The sequence below is a fragment of the Lampetra fluviatilis genome, chromosome 50 (assembly GCF_964198595.1).
Source record: "Lampetra fluviatilis chromosome 50, kcLamFluv1.1, whole genome shotgun sequence".
Lineage (NCBI taxonomy): Eukaryota > Metazoa > Chordata > Hyperoartia > Petromyzontiformes > Petromyzontidae > Lampetra > Lampetra fluviatilis.
The window spans coordinates 9,247,752-9,266,401 of NC_136324.1; the positions used below are offsets into that span (position 1 = coordinate 9,247,752).

The 18,650-nt window shown below is 52.8% G+C and overlaps 2 protein-coding genes across 2 annotated transcripts in view; both read left to right on the forward strand.

Moving 5' to 3' along the window:
- Window positions 1-17,312, forward strand: part of CUL5 (cullin 5) — a 28,230-nt gene extending 10,918 nt beyond the window's left edge. The window contains exons 10-19 of the mRNA XM_078878353.1: window positions 1,316-1,423; window positions 2,043-2,107; window positions 3,182-3,314; window positions 4,061-4,192; window positions 5,283-5,406; window positions 5,911-6,083; window positions 7,109-7,270; window positions 8,032-8,150; window positions 10,920-11,043; window positions 11,696-17,312. Coding sequence (XP_078734479.1) covers window positions 1,316-1,423; window positions 2,043-2,107; window positions 3,182-3,314; window positions 4,061-4,192; window positions 5,283-5,406; window positions 5,911-6,083; window positions 7,109-7,270; window positions 8,032-8,150; window positions 10,920-11,043; window positions 11,696-11,890 — 1,335 coding nt within the window. The 3' untranslated portion in view covers window positions 11,891-17,312. The remainder of the gene's footprint in view (window positions 1-1,315; window positions 1,424-2,042; window positions 2,108-3,181; window positions 3,315-4,060; window positions 4,193-5,282; window positions 5,407-5,910; window positions 6,084-7,108; window positions 7,271-8,031; window positions 8,151-10,919; window positions 11,044-11,695) is intronic.
- LOC144948697 (transmembrane gamma-carboxyglutamic acid protein 3-like) overlaps window positions 1-18,650 on the forward strand; it is a 311,492-nt gene that overhangs the window by 115,605 nt on the left and 177,237 nt on the right. The window lies entirely within an intron of this gene.

The following is an 18,650-nucleotide window of genomic DNA, read 5'->3' on the forward strand; positions in this document are numbered from 1 at the left end:
GTTCAGCCGCAGCTCGCTAGTCTCCAGCGTAGATACCCCACCTGGCGGATGCTCAGCGAGCAGGAGAACGAGCGGCTCACAATCAGAAGGTTCCGAGTTCAATTCCAGGTTTGGGGTTGACTGCCCATCAGCTGTCCGCGGTCGGTAAAATAAGTACCACTTTTAGGGCTGTAGATGGGAGGTGGGCCGCCACCTCTGTTCACTTGAGCAGGAAGTCTCTTAGGCTTCGAGACACCGCTATCGCCCATCATGTAAGTTGTGTCTTTTCGCCACTGCATGGTAACGATGCTTTGGGCCCAGCCGCCTCTCTCCCCCATAGTGGATATTCGCGAGCACGCGCACGTCGGTACGCCACTGGAGCTGTGCACTCTTAAATCTAGATGAACATTTTTTTTTTCCTAAAACTGCTTGTTGTGTTTAGTTGTCCTTCCCCCGCGCGTCTGATTAGCACGGTTGGCTACGTACGGTGCTAAAGAAGTTCAACATACATGCAATGCGTGGAGCGTTTTTTCACCTGCATAAAAACGGATGCTTGTGCATCAGAGAGAGAGACCTACGTCCTGTGGCCACATGAGGCCCCGATCACTTGACCCACGGCTCCCAATATCGCGTGAAAGAGCGGCATGCTTTCCAGCTGGAAACTTTGCGTTACTAATTTTAGCGCCGTGCTCAAGAGGGCGTCTCTTGCGGTGATGCCTGCGACTGAAGTGAGTCTAAAATGTGTGGTTGCCCTCCAAATTCACCCTTCTATCGCTGCTGCTACCATGGTTACCATTCCCGTGAACTGCACTCGTTCATTCCATCACCCTTGTTGAGGATTCGGTCTGACAGAGACTGACTGTTTCGTATCATCCCACACTACCTTTGACAAAAGCATGGCAGGTCACGACTACCCACTAACCCACTCACTCATCCGCACACTCACCCACTCGTCACACTGCAGGTCACAACACTTTTCTGCTTTGTCCCTCACACTGCTGACCTTTGGAATTCCCTCCATTGTCTTTTTTTCACCAAGATCTTGTAACAACCTTGCTACAAACCCGGCGGGCGGAGTTCAATTTCCGCTCACAGCCAACATAGGTGAAGATTATCTGAACCCAGTCCTGGGTCTCTATGAGGTTAATTCAGTCTCAAAAGAGTACCTGCTGCGGTGTGTAAATTTTACCACTGGAGAGACAAAGGCGTTCTGGCGTGGTGCTGGCCACCCACCCCCTCGTGGCCTTGCCGGCCTTCATAGGTGCCTCGCTAACAGCGCTTGTCCCAACAGTCTGTTAAGGCTACACGGGGTAATCTTTGTCTTTGCTTTTTGCAGGACTCTGAGAAGTACGTGGAGCAACTGTTGATGCTTTTCCACCGCTTCAGCCGCCTGGTGAAGGACGCGTTCCGGGACGACCCGCGCTTCCTTACAGCCCGGGACAAGGTCAGTCATTCATTCACTCTCAAGTCATTCATTCAAATCTCGCTATAATTATAGACACTCCTCGTATCAACGGACTCTGACTTTGTTGTCAAATGATTTCATGGTGATGCTTGTGTATCCAGGTAAACCTCACTGAGTCTCACGACTCTTTTGTTGCAGGAGGGTCCTGCCAAGTTTGGACTGTGAGTTGATTGATACGTCGTCTATGACCAAACGACCTCGGATGCACCCGATCTCGTTACATCTCGGAAGCCAAGCAGGGGTTGTGCCTGGATAGTGCCTGGTGGGGTGACCACCATGCATAACACGTGCTATATGGCTACGTGGTGGCCATCAGATGGGCAGTGCAGCAAAATCCATTTTTGTGCTGCATACTTCTGCGCTTCCACGTCCATCCTCTGTGCCTTAAACCCGCACCGACTGACGTAGTGAAGCCCTCGGGCAGCAGTGGATCGACAGTAGGGCTGGACATCTCTGCATCGACATCTCTCTACGGTGGCTGTCAGTCATTGGTTTATTCATTCTCGGAGAGTCTCGCGTCTCCCGTTAGCTGCAGTCCCCCGAGAGCACTTCCTCGCTCTCTCTCTCTCTCTTCCTCCCTCTCGCTCTGCCCCTGTAGGCCTACAAGGCGGTGGTGAACGACGCCACCATCTTCAAGCTGGAGCTGCCCAGCAAACAGAAAGGGTGAGGGAGCCGCAGGCAGCCTCAGTGTCCTCTGGGACTTGTGGAAAACAACTACAGCAAAAGCTCTGCTATCCAGCATTCGGTTTTTCAGAGAGTTATACTCATGGTTCACCACATTTTCTAAGCACCTAAAACTTTTCCAGAAGGAAACTGAGCCTACATTTGAACTATGATATAAGAAATATTATGGTGACACCAAGGTGTTGATATGTTAACTACCTCACCTGGTATACAGGAGGTCGTGGGTTCGATCCCGACCCTGACGCCTGCTATATATCTCCACGTGGTGGTTGTGTGGATTTTTCTCCGGGTCCTCCGGTTTTTCTTTCCACATTTAAAAACATGCGTTGAGAGTATTTGGCTGCTATAAAATAATAAAAAATTATTTAGTTTACTCTAGGCTCGTCTATTGCTGTCTGGAGGAGGTTTGGGGGTGGTTTAGGTGATTCTCAGTGGCCACGTCCAATCATTGAGTCAGAACCTTTGAGGTCCTGCGTTTGAATGCACTGAGTGTATCTCTCAGCAGATCCATAAAGGCTGTGTCGAAGCCTATGGGATGGCATCTCTTGAGATATCTTGTTCAGGTCTAGGTGTGTGTCTCATTGGTGGGTTCATCATGATCATGGTCGGGCTGCTGAGCCAGCACCACAGGGATCCTGCAGTCCCAGCCGTGGCTCTGCACATCTCTCTCCATTGTGTCAATTGACTGCTGGATGATGGTCTGAAAGAAAAACATTCCTTCATAATGAATTGGCCGAACGTTCTAACGCAGGACCCATCTGAAGAGAGTCTTGATACTCGGCGAGGCTTTCCCAGATATAATAAACAAGGTTTACAAGTACCTCTTCATGCCATGTGGGTCGTGGGGGTTATTTGACCTAGCTTATTGCAGTTCAGTTGTGGATTGGTGAAGGCTTTTGGGGGTTCACAATGGCTGTGTCGGCACCGGTGCTGAGAGCGCGGCTCCCCGCTGCCCTTGAGCGCAGTCCCCCAGGGACTTGCGGACTTGACAACTCGGGTATTCGCGTGACTCGTGTGGCTCGTGTAACGCCGCGCGCGTGGCTGGTGCCCCAGGCTCAACTCCAAGACGCAGCCCGAGAGCAAGTGCCCCGAGCTGCTGGCGAACTACTGCGACATGCTGCTGCGCAAGACTCCGCTCAGCAAGAAGCTCACGTCCGAGGAGATCGACGCCAAGCTCAGAGAAGTGGTGAGGAGCGTGGCGGCGATGGGGACCGGGCTGGAGCCAGGCGGGGGTCATGCAGGGGCCATGCGGGGGCTGGGTGGGGGCCGAGTGGTGGCCGGGTGAGGGCTGGGTGGGGGCTGGGCGGGGGGCTAAGTGGGAGCCGGGTGGGGGCCGGGGGCCAGGCAGGAGGGGGCCGGGCGGCCTGTCTCTCACGTAAAACTATTAAACTATTTTTTATTTTACCAGCTAAGGCCCACTGAGCTATGGGGCTCTTTTTCAGAAGCCACCTGGCCACAAATGTGATAGCTAAATGAAGTGGCCTATGATGTGGAAATCTAAAGCAGCCATATAAACGTAAACCCTCTCACATTCAAATGCCCTCTACACTCTCCTCTCGCGCTGATTCACTCTCCGCCCTCTTTCTCTCTCTGACTCATCCCTCTCCTCCCTCACACCCCTCTTTCTCTGACTCACTCTTCTCTCCATGTTCAGGCTCAAAACCGTTTCACCCATAAGATCTGATGCTCAAGACGTATTTGGGCCGATTTAGTCACAGGCACCACCTACGCCCGTGTCTGCAAAACGGAAGCGTGTGGTTTTTGCCGGTTGCATGGTCTTGTTATTTCAGCTGTAGTTAAACCCGTAGGCAGCCACATGCTACACGGACACAAGGATGAGTGGGGTGCGAGCGTGGAGATGCAGGGATGGGGGGTGGCGTGGCGGGGCTGGCGTTTCGGTAATGGGCTGCCCCCTCTTGCCTCTGCCCACAGCTGCTGGTGCTGAAGTACGTGCAGAACAAGGACGTGTTCATGCGCTACCATAAGGCACATCTGACACGACGGCTCATCCTCGACATCTCGGCTGACAGCGAGACCGAGGAGAACATGGTGGAGTGGCTGAGGGTGAGCACTTGTCCACCCGCTCACTCACCCGCCCGCTCGCACCCCCGCCCACCTGCTCTCCTCCCCATGGCGATGAGAGAGCTGTCGTTAAGAGATAGATAAGGGAGAGAGAGGTGAGAGAGCTGTATATACGAGTTACAGTTGAGTGGCCACGTGTACAGTTGGTGCATTGAGAGGTTTGGTCAGTTTATATCTCAGGAGTGTTTTGCTTTCTATAAGAGACACCGGAGTGCCCGGAGCGAACACAAGCATATGAGGGGATAACGTACAAAAGCTGTGCATATCCGGGATCACGAACTAACTTGCCGTACTGCCATCTACAGTCCGCCCCGCATCCCAGCAGGTTTGAGAATTTCGCATTCTCCATGACCCACAAATCCTTGCTTCCCCGAGCGCTGGGTCACTACCCGAGGCCTGTGTGCCATGGGGCTGGGGTCAGACACCGACGGCCCACGACTTCACACGACTTCGTGTCTCGCTTCAAAGCGACCCGCAAGCGATATTTATATCCATCACAGTAAGCACCTTGGCCACGCACCAATCCGGTGCCAGAAGGGAATACTTTCAACTCCTGTTTACTTATTTAAGGGGTGCCATGGTGGCGAGATGTCATCTTCCTCGCCTGGTATGCAGAGAGTCGGTGGTTCGATCCTGACCTGCTGTATATCTGTAGTTTGCGTGTTCTCCCCGTGGTCACGTGGATTTTTTCTCCGTGTCCGGTTTTTCCCTCCACATTTAGAAACGTGCGTCTATATTATTTTGATTGTGATATCTTTACCTTTCCTCTACTTTGCAAGCCTATCATGCTATTGTATTGTTTATTGTTGTAACGTTCTGACCTCCCCCTACTAGACATCTTTATAGCTCATCGAATTCCTGCAGTATAAATAAACATTCCGATTCTGAAGTAATTCTGACTTGTGTCACGGCAAGAGGCCCCTGCGTTGGCAGAAGCGACTTGAGCCGAAGGGTGCTTTGGAGGTCACGTGTGGCCCTCGGCAAAGGAGGAGGAGGGGCCGCCCGACTGCAGGTGCTGTCCCCCCGAGCGGGCCCAGTAACCGACACTCCCCCGCGTCTCCGCCGCTCGCAGGAGGTGGGGATGCCCGCCGACTACGTGAACAAGCTGGCGCGCATGTTCCAGGACATCAAGGTGTCGGAGGACCTCAACCAGGCTTTCAAGGAGATGCACAAGAACAACAAGCTGGCCATGGCCGGTACGCCGCTCTGCCTGGGGAGGGGAGTGAGGGGGTCGCTGGGAAGACGAAGGCAGAGAGACCGAGTGGGGATCTGTGCGCCACGTGGCGATCAGTGAATGCAGTAGTAAATTTATAATAGTGAGCGTGCTGTGAACGTACGTTATGTGTAATGCGTAGTCCATGTTTTATTGTGTGCAATGTATAAAATATGTAGTTATAGAAGGCGATAGGGGAGGGGGTGATAGGGGAGGGGTGGCGGGGATGCCGAGGTTTTGTTGTACGAGTTGTGAGCGAATGCAAGTGGCATCTGAGCCAAGAGCAAGTGGGCGGAAGATCGAGCGAGCCAGCAAACGAGGTGGCAGAGTAACGGCGCACCGATTAAATCCATTCCCCAAAGCGTCAATGACCCCAATTGAGTGAATGAGTAATATATGCGCGAATGAGTAAAAAGGACATGCGAATGATCGAACGAGCACACGAGCGAGCGAGCAGGTGAATGAAGCGTGTTGCTCTCCTCCACAGACTCGGTGAACATCAAGATCCTGAACGCGGGCGCGTGGTCGCGCAGCTCGGAGAAGATGTTCGTGTCGCTGCCCACGGAGCTGGAGGACCTGATCCCTGAGGTGGAGGAGTTCTACAAGAAGAGCCACAGCGGCCGCAAGCTGCACTGGCACCACCTCATGTCCAACGGCATCGTGAGTCCCGCTCGCACGTGCGTACAAGACAAAGAACCCCCGTATAACCTGAACAGACTGTTGGGGCAAGTGCTGTTTGCGAGCACCTATGAAGGCCGGCACGGCACGGCACACGACGGGGTGGGTGGGCAGCACCACGCCCGACCGCCTTTTTCTCCCTAGTGGCAATGTTTACACACCTCACCAGGTACTCATTTGAGGCTGAGTCGAACTAGGGGAGGCCCAGGACCATTCAGATAATCGTCACTGGTGTTGACCGTGAGCGGGAATCGAACTTGGGTCCCCGGGTTCGTAGCGAAGCGCGCTAATCGCTGGACTACCACTCCCCACACAACAACAACCACCATTCGCCACTAAGTGGTGGTGACGTCACCACACGCGCACACACAAACGCACGTGCATGCACGCGTGGCCCGCCCTGCACAGGCCCCACCACGTGACAACCACAGAGCGGCTTCTTCCTCAAACGACCACGGGGAGTGTGCTCCATCCTCTTGCCGCTGCAAGGCTGAGGCCAGCCTCTCTGCAATTCCACATTCCCGTGCCGGTTGAGCTCCCCTGCCCTGCCCGGCACTGGCCCCCACTCCGCAGCCACTGAACAATCCGTTAACATCAGGGCGCCCAGTGCAGTGGAAATCGATGCTGTGGCTCAATGGAGACTCTTTAGTAGGGTGAAGCTCACCACCTCAAGCCAAGTGGGGGAGGCCGATTAATTACACACAGCAGAGGCACAGAGCAGCGGGCGAACAGCGGCCATGACATTGGGTGTACGCTCCACTGTGGCTGTTTATTCATTCAGCCATTCATTTATATTATTATACAGCCGATTGTCAATCCACTGCTGGATGAAGGCCTCTTCCACGTGGCGGGTCAGTCATGGGGGTCATTGGACCTCGTTTCACCACGCCGGTCCGTACGGGGTTGGTGAAGCGAGGATCCCAGCAAAGGTTTGGACAATCCTCGCCACTGATGTTAGCCGCTTCACCATGTTTGCCCCATTGAGTTCCGCTTGCTTGTCGACTCAGATCACGTTCAAGAACGAGGTTGGGCAATACGACCTGGAGGTGACAACGTTCCAGCTCGCCATCCTCTTTGCGTGGAACCAGCGGCAGCGCGACCGCATCAGCTTTGAGAACCTGCGCCTCGCCACCGAGCTGCCCGACGCCGAACTCCGGCGCACGCTCTGGGTAAGCGCCCTCACCTGCCGGGTCGTCCACTCGTTCATCCGCTAAATCGTCCACTCGCCCGCTCGCTCGCTCGCCCGCTCGCTCGCGTTCACTCGCTCGCCGACTCGTCCACCTGCTTGTCCACCCACTTGTCCACCCGCTTGTCCACCCGCTTGTCTACTGACTTCGTACGCAGCCACTCATTCCATCTTTATCAATCAGCCATTATTTATAATAATAATAAGTAAGGAGATGATACACTTCCTTCCCACGTCTGTTTCTCCAAGTAAAACGAATCGACATTCAATGTCTCCAAAACAAGTATGGATCACTCACTGTCTCATGAGCAGAGCCAGAATGTTTAAATCAGTGCAGACATTAGAAAGCCGTGTGGCTGATGGGATGTGCATAAAACATGTGGTGCGACAGATATGGGAGGAGGCATGTGGTCTGATTATATTATTTAGTTACTTATATAATACTAATTTCATACTTGCTTCATTCTTATAGTGCAGGGTTATCATCACAAAGGCGCTGCTGGGTTTCACAGACGCAGTCTGCAGTCGTTTCGCAGTAAGGCGGCGATGTTGCTGAGTGTGATCCCAATTGAGTGATTTGCAGGTCATTTTTTGAATTTAGCAACTTTAAACAATTTAGCAACTTTAGACGTCGAAGCGCAGGGCTCCCCCCCCCCCCAAAGTATGGGGCCCGGGGCAGTTGCCCAGATTCTCCGTACACTCCGGGACATCTGTGCCTGGCTGTGCTCCCCCCCCACCCCCCAGTCTCTGGTGGCGTTCCCCAAGCTGAAGCGGCAGCCGCTGCTGTACGAGCCCACGGCCGTGTCGCCCAAGGACTTCACGGAGGGAACCATCTTCTGGGTCAACCAAGAGTTTGCGCTCATGTGCGTACGAGTGAGGCACACCCAGCGCGATGCACCCTGCGGAATACATCCAGTGCGATACACCCAGTGCGATGCACCCAGCGCGATACAACCTGCAGAGTACACCCAGCGCGATGCACCCAGTGAATGCACCCTGCAGAACACACCCAGCGCGATACATGATGCACACTATTTCTAATGGAATTCTGCATTCTCTGCCTTGTACGGCACCCTTCAAGATAGCATCACCTCAGATCGCTTTGCGTAAACATGTAAATAATAAAAATAATAAAACATTGTGAATGCAGTAAAAATTATGGATAGCTGGATTTCACATTGTGCCCACACCAAGTCGGCTAAATGACACAATCTAAAATGTGAATGAGATGCAAAGATTTAAAGTACATGCTATATACTTGTACATTGTGTGATGTGTACAATTGTAAAATGTATAGTTTAAGTAGGCTACGTACTTAAAGCAATACGTTACTGGTGGGGTATGGGGGAGGGGTGGTGGGGGATGGGTGGTAGGGGATGAGGGGGAGTGATTCAAGATGTAATCCCTTAAAAGCGAGTTGAGGGGGGAGGGAGAGGGAGGGGGGAGCTCATCAGACTATGGTAGCCAATGAAAGGAACGTATCGGGAGGGAGGGGGGGCGAGGCCAAAAGGGTGGGCGATGGACGTGGAAGCGCTTGTGCGCAAGCGGCCAATTACTGCACACGCCAACACAATGGAGCGATTGTGCGCAAGCGGCCAGCCACTGCACCCGCCAACACAATGGGCAGAGAGGAGGAGGGGAGGTCTAATACACATGATAGACAAAAGAACGAAAATGATGATGGGTACAAACTTAGGGGGAGCTCATCAGACTATGGTAGCCAATGAATGGAACGTATCGGGAGGGAGGGGGGGGGCGGGGGGGGGGCGAGGCCAAAAGGGTGGGCGACGGACGTGGAAGCGCTTGTGCGCAAGCGGCCAATTACTGCACACGCCAACACAATGGAGAGAGAGGGGGGGGGGGGTCTGATACACATGATAGGCAAAAGAACGAAAATGCCCATGTTTATACCAATGCTGGCTGAACAATGAAGAGAGTACTGTTAAAATAACTGGGGATGTTAACACTCGGTAAAGTACAGTAAAATAGTGCCTGTCAGATAAGATGGTCCAAAATTTTTTTTGTGATTAAGTCTTTTTTGCGTGGTTGATAACATCTTTCCAATGATTACTAAGTTTGTACCCATCATCACGGTTGAAATTATGTCTGTGTTTGTATATTTGTATGGCTTCGTGTACAAACCTTTGATGGTAGCCGGGAGGTTTGCAGAGAACCTTGGTCTCGGAAAAGACAATTTCATGAGAGCCCACCGAGTTGTAGCAATGATCGGCCACGGCAGAAGAATCAGTTCTGCCGTGTTTCAGATCTGACTTGTGCTCGCGGACACCCCCCCCGCCCCTCCCTCCCTCCCGATACGTTCCATTCATTGGCTACCATAGTCTGATGAGCTCCCCCTAAGTTTGTACCCATCATCATTTTCGTTCTTTTGTCTATCATGTGTATTAGACCTCCCCTCCTCCTCTCTGCCCATTGTGTTGGCGGGTGCAGTGGCTGGCCGCTTGCGCACAATCGCTCCATTGTGTTGGCGTGTGCAGTAATTGGCCGCTTGCGCACAAGCGCTTCCACGTCCATCGCCCACCCTTTTGGCCTCGCCCCCCCTCCCTCCCGATACGTTCCTTTCATTGGCTACCATAGTCTGATGAGCTCCCCCCTCCCTCTCCCTCCCCCCTCAACTCGCTTTTAAGGGATTACATCTTGAATCATTGCCTCACTTGATACAGCTAATCTGGCTGTGACGGTCCCACCTGATGACGGAGACTTGTGTTGCCTCCGAAACGTCGTGATTTTTGTTTTTATTTTTTTATTTTATTTTACTTTCTACGTGACTTTACCGAAAAAACCTAAGAAGATGAGGGGGAGGAGATGGGGGGACCACGTGCTCGTCCCTTCCCTGCTCTCACGTGACCCCACTTGCCCTCTGTTACGGTCACTCATTCCTCGGTCCTTGTGTGTCCTTGCCATCTAAATCTCTCGATTTTTAAACTCTGTTATAGAGCGCCTTGAGCTAGCGCCCTGAGCTAAGGTGCTCTATAAATATAAAATAAGATAGCATGCTGTAAGTAGTTTTTTTTTGGTCTGTACAATATTACACACGCACTAATATACGTAAGTAACTAAGGGTGGTGGTGGTTGTTTTTGTTACACTCATGTTAACGAGGTTTTGCGGCTAGCCGGACTTGTGCGTAACAGTGTGTGTGTGTGTGCGCGTAACGGTGTGTGTGTGTGTGCGCGTAACAGCGTGTGTGTGTGTGCGTAATGGGGTGTGTGTGCATAACGATGTGTGTGTGTAACGGTGTGTGCATAACGGCGTGTGTGTGTGTGTAACGTTGCACGTGCGTAACATTGTGTGTAACGGCGTGTGTGTGTAACGGTGTGTGTGTAACGGTGTGTGTGTGTGTAACGGCGTGTGTGTGCGTAACGGTGTGTGTGTGTGTAACGGTGTGTGTGTGCGTAACGGTGTGTGTGTGCGTAACGGTGTGTGTGTGTGTAACGGTGTGTGTGTGCGTAACGGTGTGTGTGTGCGTAACGGTGTGTGTGTGCGTAACGGTGTGTGTGTGCGTAACGGTGTGTGTGTGCGTAACGGTGTGTGTGTGCGTAACGGTGTGTGTGTGTGTAACGGTGTGTGTGTGTGTAACGGCATGTGTGTGTGTCGCTCGTCGATCCCGCTGCAGCAAGAACGGGAAGGTGCAGAAGCGCGGAAAAATCAACCTGATTGGGCGACTGCAGCTGACGACAGAGCGCAGCCGCGACGAGGAGAACGAGGGCATCGTGCAGCTGAGGATCCTGCGCACGCAGGTGTGCGCACACAAAAACAAAGGTTCCCCGTGTAGCCTCCATGAGCTGTTGGGGCAAGGTGCTGTTAGTGAGCACCGATGAAGGCTGGCACGGCCCACAGCGGGGTGGGTGGGCGGCACCACGTCCGGCCGCCTTTGTCTCTCCAGTTTTACACACCCCCACCAGGTACCAATATAAGGCTGTGTCGACCTAGGGGAGGCCCAGAACCGATTGATATATTCGTCACTGATGTCGGCTTTGAGTGGGATTCGAACGCAGGTCAAAAGGGGTTTGTAGCACAGTGTGCAAACCACTGCACCACCACTCTACGTACACAAAGACAAAGATCCCCCGTATAGTCTTAACAGACTTTTCAAGCAAGTGCTGTTAGCGAGCACCGATGAAGGCTGGCACAGTACACGAGGGGGTGGGTGGCCAGCACCACACTCGACCGCCTTTGTCTCCCCAGTGGCGATGTTTACACGAGGGGAGGCCCTGGAGCAGTTCATACAATCGTCACTGGGGTTGTTGGCCGTGAGCGGGAACCGAACTCGGGTGGCCGGGTTCGTAGCACAGTGCTAACCGCTAGGCCACCGCTTCCCCCCACACACACACGTTCACCTACACACCTGTGTGTGCGTGCGTGTTTGCGTGTCACGCCCTCGTCGCGCAGGAGGCCATCATACAGATCATGAAGATGCGCAAGAAGATCTCGAACGCGCAGCTGCAGACGGAGCTGGTGGAGATCCTCAAGAACATGTTCTTCCCGCAGAAGAAGATGATCAAGGAGCAGATCGAGTGGCTCATCGACCACAAGTACATTCGCCGCGACGAGGACAGCATCAACACGTTCATGTACGTGGCGTGAGCGTGCCGCCACGCCCGCGCTCTCGGTGCCTCCGCGCCCAGATGTTTCCCTCAGGGCGCCAGCGCTTGTTGTAACGCTCGAACACACGGGAAAGGTTCACGCCGTGGCAGGGGGGCGGGGGGATGGGCGCCGAGCCGGCGAGCGGCGAGGAGGCGCGTCGTTGTGTTTTTCGTTTCACCGCGGTGCTTTGGGCTGGCCGGCTGTGGGCGCCGGCGGCCGTGAATTTTCCGTTCGTTGCGAGAATTACGAGAGAAAAAAAAGGTAAATTTTGTCGTGAGCACCGGATGCTGTTGGAGAGAGGCTCACCGGCATAAGAATTGTTGACTGAAGGACCGCTGCCAGCTTTTGTGTGTGTGTGCACGTTGTTTTGTTTCGTTTGCAAATGCGAAGTATCAGAAAATGACAAAACTCGTGGAGGTGGCTTTTAGAAGTGGTTGGTTCTCTCCGGGCTGCAGGATACAAGCGAGGAAAAACCGTGGCGTGTTCTCGCTTCTTTGCAGCGCGCAGAGCGGAGAGGCTGTCAGGGCTGTAGAGGCTCCGGCACGGTTCGTTTTGGGTTAAGGAGACATAGGAGTCGCCCGCGGGCAGCAGGACAGGCAATCGGTCTCTGCAGTGGGTCTTTGTTGTTATTTTCTGGGTGCACGTGGCTTAACATTTGGTGAGCCGTCCAATATCGCTGAACATCATTTCAAAGTTGCGCCGATATAACTTCACACAGGCTGCAAAGGACCCCCAGAAGGGACTTGGCGGTGCAGCGACGCAGCCTGCCGCTCGCCGTCCGCCACGGGGGGCGACGGAAGTTGCCGCCGCGCTAGCAAGGACGTCGTGCCCTGGAGAAAAAACACGCAATGTGTACATTGGCAATATAAATGGGTCGAGTATTTAAGATGTCGTTGCGACGAGGCCCTGGTGGTGGCGTGGTTTTGAGCGAGCGAGGCCGATAGCCCGCTCCGCGGGAACCGGCTTCTCAGTCCGGATGCGAGGAGGAATGTCTCTGACCGGCTCTTGCACAACTGCAGTTATATCGGTACTTTTTTTTCTGGCTGAGTCGACCTTAGGGATGCTTCTTGTCAAATGCAGAGGAACACTCGAGAGAGTTCTCATTTTTCGCGATGTTTATGTCGTTTATTTATCTGGGGGAAAGCCTCGCCGAGCCTCAAGACACTTCCTGGGAGGGTTCTGCATCAGAATTCGTGGGCTCGCATGTTGGGGGGAAATCCGAGTACCTGGAGAAATCCCACCACACATACAAGCAGAAAACTCTGCACAGACATATCTGGAACCAACATGCTGTACACTAATACCATCTGCTGGACATCTGGCAGCTTGTGATAGGAACGGTGCACTAAACGCAGGCTCCGTGATTTGCGGCTTGCGTCTGCGCGAATGTGGGGCGTTGGGCGATTGCGGGGGTTTCCTTTGATCAGCTGACTGGTTTCCCATCGACCGCCCGCTCCACTTTGCCCGGGACACAAACGTCAAACTCGTGATTGTTGGCTCCACGGGGCTCACTGGATGACCGTCTCAAGTCAAACGTGTTCGAGTGGAGACGTAAAAAGGAATTGCCTGAGAGTGGGCACTGTTTTTTTTTTATAGATATACTGGGCACGTAACATTTCACCCGCCACAATCGATTCTTATGCTCATGGTACATGCATCGAATCGTGCGCGTTAGGAATGCGTTACATGTGTTTATATCCACTGTCGATTTGGTGTGCACGAGGGCAAAAATAATCCGTCTTGGGAATTAAATCTTTACCCCCCCCCCCGATTCGTGACAATTTGTAGAATCGTGAGAGGGGGTGAATCGCTGCATCCGTGTTGTGTTGTGTCCACGTACGCACTGCTCAGCACTTGGGTGAATGGTCGTTGTTTTGCAATGCATGCTCTTTCAAGGTTGACGCAATTCTTGATTTGGTTTTGTTTCATTGTGCTTTCCACCGTGACTGGTTTGGAGGCCGGTGCAACGCGTGGCACCGTGGCGACCACCTTGACATTTGGTACGGGTTGTCGTGAGGCACTCTGGGGGTTGACAGGTCACGTCGAGACATCTTCAAGTCTCCGCGCTTTCCCCCTTTTCTCCCGCTCCGCCAAGCCCATGGTCAGGGCTTCACCCTTTTCCAGTATTTCTCATTTTGCGTAAAAGACGTTTTTGTTCATCGTATGCCGATGGGCGATTGGTAAACGTGTGAAGCCGAGCTTGCGCACTGGCTGTTTCACGATTGCAATTCCACCGAGAGGTAGTTTAATTTGTGCGCCGATGTGAAACGATTCCCGCCAGGGAAACTCGTGATGAGCCAGGGGCGGCGCTGCGGTCAGAGCACTCAAGTCACGAGGTTTGCCAATTCAACTCGCGGTTGTGGATTTATTCAACGCGTCGTTCCTCCGCGTCGATATAACGAGGAAGAAATCAACAGTGGTCGTAATAAAGAGGCTGGCACCTGCCACGGGAATGTGGAATGCCCATCACCGGCTCGGGACTAATGCTGTTATCAGTTGTTTCTGCAGCGCTTTCATGTACAAAGTGCTTGGGGATTTTTGATCGAGTTTAAAATCCAAAGAAAATGGGAGATGGGCGAGCGCCGGACTCCGTAGCGAGCGAGGTGACATTGGCTTGGAGAGCGCCTCCCAGAGCTCACCGGCGGCGCCGCGTGGAATTCACGCCCCCCCAGTCGCCCCCCCAGTCGCCCCCCTCACAAAACAACTCAGTCATGGTGGCCTGCAGTGAAGGACGGCCCTTGTCGGCCAGTGTTCACTTTTGATTCGTTCGCGAAAGCGGCAGTTTTTCATTTGGCAGTGCCGACGTGCGACTTGCCACGGAGTGTTAAATGATCGTCGCGTGCATGTGCAGATATATACCCTCTTTGTTGTTCTGGTTACGAATGAGGTTATGGTTGCTCAAAGTAACTTTTTTTCCCGCCTACCTAAAATGACACGTTAAAAAAAAAGTCCCCGGGCATCAAGACGGCGAGGGTCCACTTTGTGGCGGCACATTTATATTAAGCGATCTAACTAAAAAAAATCTATATTATGGATTGGTATTGGAAGCTCACAAGGAGGTCGGCGTCAGGCCCGGCTCCTCACAGATGGGAGGCCAGTAGAGCCGCTGTGTTGGACCACCTTCACAGTGACCCACCGCGCATAATCGTGAACTTGGGTGATGCCAAAGGGACATTTGGAGGAGCAGGGCGCACCACCCCACTACCCTGAAGCACCAATCCTGGCTCGTGCATTCCCTGCTGCTATGTTCACGCGCGCTGCCGGAAGGGTGTGTTCTCGTGCAGGCAATGCCTCGTTTCCACAACAGCAGCAGCACCAGGGCCTGTGTCCCATGTCCCCATGAGGGTCTGTTGGCTCAGCACCCCCCCCACCCATGCCCTGCCTATCCCCCCTCCTCTTTTGGCTGTTGGAGGCTGGGGTCAGAAAGTGATCTAAACAGCATGTTGTTGGTGCGGATGGGTTAATATTTATTCTATTGAGAATCTCGTGATGGCCCAGCAACGTAGTTCTGCACCTAATGGTCAGAGCTTCCTGCATCGTAGTTTTGCACCTGGTGGCCAGAGCTGGCTGCCGTGGAAACGCAGGCCTGGCTCTAGCACAGAGAGCGCAGCGCCCATTGGTCGTGGGGGATGCACCGTGTGGGGTCCACTGCCTCGTAACAGCTCTGTGCCGCTGCTGCTTTTAATTGGAATTGTCAAATCGCCAGAGTACATTAGAAGGCCAGTCTCACCCTGCTCACATTAAGCCTTGTTTGCCCAGGACAGAGTAACAGAAAATGCTGGCCTCTGTATATCTGTCTTTGAATGCCTAATACAACTGGTAGCTACCTGAAATAAAACAATAAAAAAATATTCTGAGAGTATTAAGCAACGAGTAAATTATACACGGCCAAAGTGTCTCCCTGGTCAAACAATGAAGCGGTGCTCATCTTGGTGGCTCTGGAACAGTGGTGACATTCCACATTCTCCTGGCAGAGGCCAGTCTTTCCATAGCACAACCACAGTTTACTGTCCAACAAAGTGGTGCCCTTTTTCATCCACCCTGGAGAGATTAATGGCAATGGTGATGATGATGGCCTTCTGAATGTGACCCAAGCGCTCTTCCACAGAGTGACACCGCCAGATCTAATATTATTCCAGTTTGTGAGTTATTGGCATTGGCTCGTGCAAGGGAAACGCGACTTTGTTGATAGCTTCGCCGTGCATTAACTGTCCCATGATGCAGTAACTCCCCACCATGTGTTTGTGTTAATGCATTGGTGGCATGCACTTAAAATAAGATGACCCTTCTAGAGACACAAACGGCTCGTGTGTGGTTAGGTGTGTCCCCCATCACTGAAGCTTGTCAATGAGAAAAAAAACCTTTCAATTTACGCATAAGGTGCGTTGCTTCACGGCTGTCAAATGATGTCACGGTGAGGTGGCTGCTGTCCGTAATCGACACGTCAACGCAGCGAATTCGCAGAGCTACAACGAAGCACGTGACCGCATGGGATTGTGCTCACGGAGCTTCAGGCTCTTGTCGAACATGAACGCCCAGTCGTGTTGCGACAAGACGAGAGCGGTGTTTGTCTCTTTAGTGTTCTTCTTGAATGTGATTTTGGACTTCTCCCACCCAGCAGAACGGGGCATTCATTGGCCTGGCCCTCGTGACCACAACGGGAGGGGGGTGCCCGCTAACTCTAATGCACGCCGTGGGTATGCGAGCGCATGTGGACCGACGGGATTTATCGTCGTAACTCTGCGGGTGTTGGGTGCGCAACAGGGGAAGGCTGCGAGGTTGGAATTCATTGGAGCTTGTTGCCTTAGGAAGAGCCATTTGGGCTTGAGCAATGTGAAGGATCCTTCCGACATCAACATTCTTAACATCTAACAGGTTTACCATTTTTTCCCAAATCGCCTCTCCAGCGCAGAGAAAAAGTTCACGAATGCCGACGCTGTGGCAATGAGCTTGGGCCTACGTTGTAGTCGTTATTAATAAAAAATCATTAATCCGGTATCCAGGCCACGTCGCACTCCCTGGCAGTGCGGCGCCTGTGGAAGAAGTTAATACTTCTGAATGTGACTCCTGACAGAACGTGAACAAAAACTGAACACCCTTCATGACCTTTACCTTATAACCGGTTCCCCTGTGCACCAGACGTCTTCCCATGTTGGGGCACACAGTGAACGCTGCATAATGATAACAATAAACTATATATAGTTGGGAGGGGTGTGGTTTGTTTGGGGGGGGGGGGGCATGGTTTGGGGTGGGGAAAAATGTGGGAATATGCAATGCTGTAAATAGAGTTTTACTGTGATAGCAGATATAGGAAACAGAGTGATATGGACAACTGCTCGAATCCGAAGAGGAGTATTCGGAATTGTGGAATTGAGTGTGTAAGTTATTTTTTCCTTCCTCCAATTAAAGAGAACACTCAAGTTTAAACGACACGTTTTCGAAGTGTGGCTCTTGTACCGTACTCCACGTGAGGTGTGGCTGTGTTGGTGAGAGGCCTGCTGTACATCACCTGCTGATGTGATGGTGAGAGAGGCCTGCTGTACATCACCTGCTGACTGTGATGGTGAGAGGCCTACTGTACATCACCTGCTGATGTGATGGTGAGAGAGGCCTGCTGTACATCACCTGCTGGCTGTGATGGTGAGAGGCCTGCTGTACATCACCTGCTGTGATGGTGAGAGGTCTGCTGTACATCACCTACTGGCTGTGATGGTGAGAGGCCTGCTGTACATCACCTGCTGTGATGGTGAGAGGCCTGCTGTGCATCACCTGCTGACTGTGATGGTGAGAGGGGCCTACTGTACATCACCTGCTGGCTGTGATGATGAGAGGCCTGCTGTACATCACCTGCTGACTGATGATGAGAGAGTCACACGAGGAAGGGCCTCATTTGCGGGTGTTGCGGACGAGGCTGACTCAACACTTCACGGCCTTGGCTGGAGCCACCTCAAAGGTGGCTCCAGCTGCCTCATCGCTGCTCTGGCCGCCTATGCAAGTGACTCCGCACACTTCCATCGCGGCTTGGCCACCCTGATGGCTGCTCCAGCCGCCTCCACCATGGCTTCAGCTGCCTGCACAGGGGCCCGGCTGCCTCGACTGCTAATCCGGCCGCTTCCACCGCAGCCCGACCGCCTATACCGCGGCTGAGCCGATTTACCGCTGGGTAGAGGAGCAATTTTAAATATCCGAGGTGATCTTCCCACTGATTTTGGGTTGACGATCTCATGGATGAACTTACCACCTGTCTATCGGGTCCATGAGCTTAACCCCATCTGTTTGTGGTGCAACTCACAGCCATAAACTTGACAATCTTAGTTTCCCCCCACCATGAACTCATCACAGGGTGATACGGTGATTCAGGGTGTCCTTCGAGGCACTCATACCCCTCTCAAATGGTGTGGTGGATTCAAACTTCATTAGATCCAGTCCAAGAGGCTAATGGAATTTCCTTTGTTCGAAATGCCCGGAAGGACTAATTTATCCTCAATCCCGTGTAGTGGCACCACCGACAAGTATTATTGTAGACTCCGCTCTTTTATTCATGATGTTGCACTTTATCGATTAGTGGCAAGTGCTTCTTGGTATTCCGTTAAGCTCCGCTTGCAGAAGCACGAAACCACGGAAGGAACGTTGTTGGCGTAGATTTCACCGTGATGCCAACTGGGCAGTCCGGGTTGTCTGACAATGGGAGTCTATGAAAGCGGGCTTCCTGGAAAAAACATTTTGTTGCCAGGAAGATCGACTCGGCAAGGAACCGCCC